Source organism: Cherax quadricarinatus, chromosome 1, assembly GCF_038502225.1.
Source record: "Cherax quadricarinatus isolate ZL_2023a chromosome 1, ASM3850222v1, whole genome shotgun sequence".
Taxonomy (NCBI): Eukaryota; Metazoa; Arthropoda; class Malacostraca; order Decapoda; family Parastacidae; genus Cherax; species Cherax quadricarinatus.
Genome location: NC_091292.1, coordinates 95,190,175 through 95,198,012, shown reverse-complemented (window position 1 = coordinate 95,198,012; position 7,838 = coordinate 95,190,175). Strand labels below are relative to the sequence as shown.

The following is a 7,838-nucleotide window of genomic DNA, read 5'->3' as shown; positions in this document are numbered from 1 at the left end:
AACTTCAGCAAGCAAAACTCTCTTAGTTAATTTATTGGGCATACTGTAATTATTAGGTTTTAACATTAACAAATCTCTCTCAGTATCCCAAGTTAAACCCAATACATTACTACATTTTGGCACTTTATCTCCAGGGTAATCTTTACTTATTTTGTTCTTTAATTTGGACGAATTACTATTCCATTCCCTCAGAGGCATATTTGCATTTTGCATTATTTCATTAGCCTCTCCACCCAGGAAATTGTCCACATAAAATTGTTTGCTCATTACTTTATTCAATGGACTTTCCATACGTTTAAGGTGTGCATGTATCGTCGCTTGAAGTAGGAACGGACTGGATGTGGCACCAAATAATACGCTCCTAAAGTGAAAGGTTTTCAGAGGGCTAAGTGGGTCACTAGGATTCTCAGGCCATAAGAAGCGGGTACAATCCCGGTCAGCCTCTTGTAAACCCACTCTTAGGAAAGCTTTACTTATGTCAGCCGTAAAGGCATAATGCTTCACTCTGAAATTTAATAAGATATCTCCTAATTTTTCCGTCAACGACGGACCTGTCATCAAACAGTCATTTAAACTAGGTACATTTTTGTTACTCCTGGCACTACAATTAAACACAATTCTCATAGGAGTGGTCTTAGAATCCTTCTTCACTCCGTGATGTGGCAAATAGTGACCATAAATTTTGGCTTGCTCAGGAGGTACCTCTTCTATAAATTTATTAATTAACTGCTCAGCAATTATATCATTATAGGCAGTTAACAATTCTGGTGTCTTACTCAGTTTGCGGAGCTGAGCCTTTAACTGCCCATATGCCATTCTGTAATTAGTGGGCAATTCTGGATGGTTCAGTCTCCACGGAAGTCGTACCCAGTATTGTCCAGATTCAAATTTTGCATCTCTCAGGTATTGTTCCAGAGTAAAAGAATCGTCTGGACTTTCTTCATTTGCATTTATTCCAGTGCTGTCTAATTCCCACAATTTATGCACTGGCTCAACACCATCCTCTATGGAAGAATTATACTGGGGTACGATTTTATGAGTAAGACACACAGTTATGGTATTTGTAGTTTCCTCTAGTCATGAATTATTATTACGAGGAATCCTACCATACATTACATGGCCTCCTGCAGTCTTTAAAAGGGTGACACCACATTTCTTTACCATACCCTTTACAAAGGAGGCATAATAGTCACTACCTATCAAAATATTTATTGGGCCTACAGAATCATCACTTACACCAGAAGGTGCTAAATTTACATTATGTGAAAGTCTTTCTGTAGCTTTACTAAGCCCTCCTGTAGATATTTTCTCTGGAAGTCTATCTACAATTACTGCATTAACACGTTTTTTCTCATTGCCCAACCTGACAGTTACATAAACAGTGTCATACAATTGAACTCTTTTATCTGAGAGAAAACCAGATAATTTTAAAGTTGTGGGATATCCCATCTGTACTTTCATACCATCAAGATATTTACGTTTTATGAAAGTACGCCGGGATCCCTGGTCCAATAATGCATTTGCATTTTTTGATTTATGCCCTTTATCATCAATTTTTACCTGTAACACAGGTAAGGCTACTTCAGCAAAACCATCATTATTAACATTAGCAGCAATTTTTACATTAGCTACTGTTGTGTCAGGATTGTCAACATTATCATTATTATCAACATTATCATATAGACCCTTACACATGACTATATGGTGTCTTCCTTTGTGACATTAATAACAGTAGTTTAATTTGGCATGACAATCCTTTACATTGTGATTACCTAAACACCTGATACATCTGTCGAGTTCCTCCAATCTTTCAACTTTATCATTCCATGAATTGTATGCATTGCAATTCTTAGAAAAATGAGTACCCTTGCAGAAAAGACAATCTCTCTTTTCTTTGACTGGTTTCTTATTAACTGGGCTACTCTTAGGAGGGTACTTATTCTTCTTACCTTGTGGAGAATCATTATTTCTGATTCCTGCTACTTGATATGCACCTATACAACTATTTTTAGGAAAGGAATTTTGATTATTACCATTGGGATAATTTTTCCCTTTGTGAAACTTGACAGATACCTCAGAGTTATTATGTGTTGCATCTTTAAAATGAGTTAGTTGGCTGGTCTGCAACTGCACAATTAATTCTTGTAGACCTAGTCTTATTTCCTCCAGACCAAAATAACCCTTGTGATATTTGTTCGAGAGTCATTCAAGTGTTTTACAGCTTAATTTATTCTGTACCATGGCACTCAATAACCAGTCTGATTCCTTCAGATTATATTTATTACTTAAAGTTTTGAGAGTGCTCTCCAGTTTAACTCTAAAGTGCTGTAAACCTTTGTAAGTGTGATCTGGAAATTTTAAATTAACAATAATATTCACTAGATCCAACCTACTTTGTTCTATATTACCATAAGTGACCTTCAACAAGTCAACTGCTTCCTTGTAAGAGTCATCTACATTGGGAAAGGCTTGTATGAGTATGTGAGCATCTCCTCTTACCTGTCCTTTGAGGTAAAATAATTTAGTTACACAGGCTAGATCACTCTTATCATGCTCAGCTGCTTTAAAAATTGACCAAAACTCCTCCTAGTTTTCTCCAGGATTAAATACAGGTAAACATAATTCTGGGAGTTTTGGCAAAGACATATTATTTGTTGGAGCAGACCGATTAACTGCCTGGTTTACACATTTTAATTTATTCAAGGCCTGACTTTTACAAGAAAGAATCCTTTCCTCTAGTTCATAATACTGATTAATCATGAGATCTACTTCAGTCTCATCTACACAGTTTACTAACAAATCTCCTTCATATTTGTTGTAATATAATTTGTATGAATCATATCTATTACTTAAAGCATCTAAATACAATTTTAAATCATCAGTATTCACAGTTTCTTGATTCATTAATTCCAAACATTTATTGTATGCTTTTGTTAATGCCCTTTTCTAGCTTGCAGTGATGCTTTTTTAGCTCTGTATTCCATATGTTTGTCTTCTATATTAATTTCCTCATTTTCAGCCATGATGCAATGTATTAAATTCAACTTTATTAATAACACTGATTACAACTTACAACACTGATACAACTTACCTTGAATAAATCCTAGCTACTTGAGCTTAGCAATTACATGCAAGAAAATTATAATATAAATTTTAGCTACACTTGAGCTTAGCAATTACACATACACTGATATAAATCTTGGCCAGAATTGTCTTATCAAATTAATATTGTACAAATACATTAATATAAATCCTAGCCACTTTGGCTTTGCAAAATTAATATTATACACATTAATATAATTAGCTACACTTGACTTATCAATTACACATACACTGATATAAATCTTGGCCAGAATTGGCTTATCAAAATTAATATTATGCAAATTAATATAAATCCTTGCCATAATTTGGCATAGCAAAATTAATATTATACACATTAATATAATCTTTAGCCACACTTGACTTATCCAAATTAATACTGTAATAATTATAATCCACTACACATAAAGTAAATCTGTGGACTTAACATCCACCTCCTTCTGTCATTTGACATATAATTATTAAGTAATTAACTAATTAATGACTTCACTAATTACCTCTGGTTCAAGAAGGACCAACGGGCAAATTAAATGTGGAAAATTGCATTTATCTGAATGTAACTCATTTTATACATAACAGTAAATGATAACAAAGATAATTATTATTTATCAGTTACATAGACAAGTAGGAATTTGGGACACCTAGGTCGCAAAAATGTCCCCCTTCGATACCTACAACTGTCTTATCCACAAGTTACTCTAGACCTATTAATTACAAATGAAATATATATCACCAGGAATTCTGGTAAATATATAAATTTGTGGACTGTATATTAAATTAATAAAGGATTATATATATACACATATACATAACAGAAGGAGAATATCTTAAAATCACTCACCAATTTGACTGGAGATCAAGGTGTATCATACTCAGAAAACCTCACTGTCTATCTATGAAAATAACACTGGCCAGAGTTAAAACATCACAGACTTATCTGAGGTTCCTGGAGCTGCCTTATCCAGTCGCCTGATATCTCAAGTTATGCCGGAATGCACATCCAACAATTTCGGCTCCTATTTGAGAGGTGTCCAATTTTAACCTCTAGAGCACGAAAAATTCTTCCCATTACACTAACGTTTCTAATCCAAATTCAAACAACAATGGCGAGTCGTTTGTGCAGGCGCAGCTTCCCATTTTCGATAACATAATTTTTATTAAATACAGTATGGCCATCTATTTACATATAACTACTGTATTTCTGGAAAATATATACAGTATTTTCCACAACACATGTGAAATATCCAGTGACTTCCAGAAACGCATGTCTGAACACCAATATGCCAGCGAAATAATTATGAAAAAAAAAAAGGTATACAATAGAGACAAGTTGGTAATTAAGACATATGTTAAACAGTTGAGCATCTTTATAGTTGAGACGTTACGCCTATACAATAGGCTTCTTCAGTCAAATACAGAAGTGACTTAATATGGAGACAATTGAAAAAGCCTACTTTGTAGGCGAAAAGTTTCGACAAAAAAAAAAAAAAAACCGAACTGTTGCACATGTGTCTTGCTTATCTACTTGTCGGTATTGTATGCTATTTTCATAATTATATTTCTCACTGTGTATACACTAAGATGTTGGGAAAAAATACTCAAAATATAAACAGTATTATTTCCATTTTCTGTATTTTTTCAATTACCTGTTATTATCATATGCCATTTTTACCATGCACACCTCTCAGTGTGAGTAGGACCTACCTAGCATGGTCCAGTAGACCTACTGCAGTGCTGAGTGTGAGTTAGACCTGCCCAGCATGGTTCAGTACCTACTGCAGAGATACTTTATTTTCACAGTCTTGGAACGAGAGCAGAAATTTTCCAAGTATGCAGAAGATTAACGTTATCAAGGTTGTTTGAAACTTTTTCGATTTTGTTGGTTTATTGCAAAATCGTAAAGGTTTTCATAAACTCTGATTGGTGCTGATGATTCCAGTACCAATAATGGAGTGTTTAATGTTTATAATAATGCCAGTTAACTGTTTCCAGGGATGTAATAGGTCAGGAACGCTAGAGGTTTTCAAGCAAGTGCACAACAATCTCCTGGACGAGGTGTGCAGCGACGCGCCCAACCAGTACATGTGTGCTGACTGCAAGACTGTCGTCAACTGCGTGGACGGTAGGGCCTTCCCTCAGAATTGTCACGAAGACTTCTGCAACTACAAAAGTAGCTTCTTCAGCAACGTATGCTACACGGAACCACACAAGGATTGCTCGTGCCCAGAAAACAACGTCTTCTATAAAGACCCAAACAACCTTTCCACGTTCTTCATCTGTGACGATCTCGGAGAGATGCACATATACAGATGCCCTGAAGGCTACACGTTTGATGAGCATTCGGTCCAGTGTCTCAACCCTTCTGGTCTCCCCAGTTGTACGAATCCTGGGACTTTCGGTTTCACCGAAGACTGCAACACATACTACACCTGCATTGTTACGACGAAAGGGTGGCTACAATACGTGTTCCAATGTCCGCCTGGCCAGTTCTACAACGAGCAGACGGAGAAATGCGAAAACCCCTGCAACTGGAAGTTGTCAAAGTTTGAGTGTAAAGAGGAAGGGAGGTTCGGGGATCCCACGGACTGTAGGCGATTTTTCGTGTGTACCTGGGACACAGTAGCGAGCAGCTACCGCCAGGTGCTTCGTCAGTGCCCCGACGGGTTTGAGTGGCAGCAGGTATTGAGGGACGGATCTGGTCGCTGTACCACAATGGTGACAGACCAATGTACACCTGTAACCACTACCCATTGCATCATCCCTGAGGGAATCTGTGAGTCGTGAGTTCTTTACGCAGATTACTGTGGAAGTGTATGTTTACTGCTCCTAAGTGACTGATTAAAACACACCCACTCACCCACCCACCCACACACACACACCCACACACACACACACACACACACACACACACACACACACACACACACACACACACACACACACACACACACACACACACACAAAGACCAAGTGTCTGTCGATAAACGACTTTGACAACCGGTAAATAACAAAGACATGCAACACACAAACGCACATAATTCCAACATACTTCACACTTCACACGTACACAAACACTCTCAGTATACATAAAGTGAACAGACCAGCAAACATACATTTTGCACATCATGATTTTTTTTTTTTTTATATTTTATTTAAAACATTACAATACAAGGTGGAAATTATATTAAAAGGTACACATAATGAGTTAAATCACAAATTCCCAATTCAGCCTTACAAAAATGATTACAGCAGACGAAAGTGTTCTGACACCCTAACACCACACACCATATACACCCAGTTATACCAGAGTTATATACCTGTGAAGGCTGAAACTTTTGACACAATTTCACCCCCCCCCCCTCTCGCAAAATATAACCATCACCAACCTGACTGCATCTTAACTTAACATTAAAGGATACATAGGAATTACACTATCATGAGTGATACAGTAACATCTTAGACACAAAATATTAATAACAATGAAATGGGATACATGTCATTACTTAACACAATGACACCTCAACCTGGTGAAAGAAAACCCCAAAAGCTTAATTTTCTAAGAAGGTTGCAATATTGAATGTCAACTCTCAAAGGCAACTTATGTGCAGTCTTAGCATGTAAACCCTATTCATGCAACATAGTATATAAATAAGACTGTATATTATGAAAAACATCACAGAATACAAAGGTATAAAGTATAAACCCCAGCCATGTAGCGGCTACACACAAAAAATTCCACATACTTCCCTAACACAGACAAAACAAAACAAAATTTTTGTGACAACTGCACCTAAACACAACTCACATCATATGACTTAAGACTGCTATGTACATAGATAACAACATAATAATATGACTTAAGACTGCTATGTACATAGATAACAACATAATAATATGACTTAAGACTGCTATGTACATAGATAACAACATAATAATATGACTTAAGACTGCTATGTACATAGATAATGTATGTAGATAACATAATAATAAATCTAATTTGAATGGATCACAGTTGATCAATCAGCCTTCACATATCAGGCGTTAGAGAATAATTCTCATAGTACAAGTCCAACTTGCATGTAGTCCCATCTCGCTACATACAATAATATGCGTATTATCTACACATAATACTAACACACTGGACAAGCAACTGTCCATCACTTCCAATCAATATGCTGCCCTACCCTCGCTATGCACAGTGATGTAGGCAACCCCCCCCCCCTTGAATACCTTATCCATCATCACTACTACCTTGAAGGAACAGGAGTACTATATGAATAGTGTATAGTCCATGTCACACAAAAAAACTGGCCAGCTCCACAGGTGCCAGCACCCGTGGTTCACATATTCACTCACGCATCATTCATCCAACACTCACGCAAACATTTGTTGTCATCCATTACCAGGGAGGCGACCCTGTTTTCACCCATGACTTCCCTACCCCAGCAACACTTTCCAATCGTACCCTCCCCTCCCTCGTATATTACAAGTCTAATAAAACCTGTAACGTAAGTTGCCTATATCCCTCTGAAAAATCCTTCACCCACCTCCTCCCATAAATTTCCTTATTTCTGCATACCGTTTTATAGAACGTTACCGCTAACACCCTCCTCTTCACCTCAGTAACCTGTTTCCCCCGCAATCCCCACACTATATAGATATAATCTGCCATAATGTATCCCACAGCTCTGATTACACTTTCCTCCCAACCCCCCACGTCGAGACTTAATGCTCTCAAT

At 37.0% G+C, this 7,838-nt stretch overlaps 1 protein-coding gene across 1 annotated transcript; it reads left to right on the top strand.

Annotated features, from left to right (window-relative positions):
- Window positions 1-5,070: 5,070 nt before the first annotated feature.
- Window positions 5,071-5,883, top strand: LOC128705739 (uncharacterized). Its single transcript, XM_053800875.2, has one exon. It carries the CDS (start codon window positions 5,071-5,073, stop codon window positions 5,881-5,883), a length of 813 nt encoding a protein of 270 aa, XP_053656850.1.
- Window positions 5,884-7,838: the final 1,955 nt, after the last annotated feature.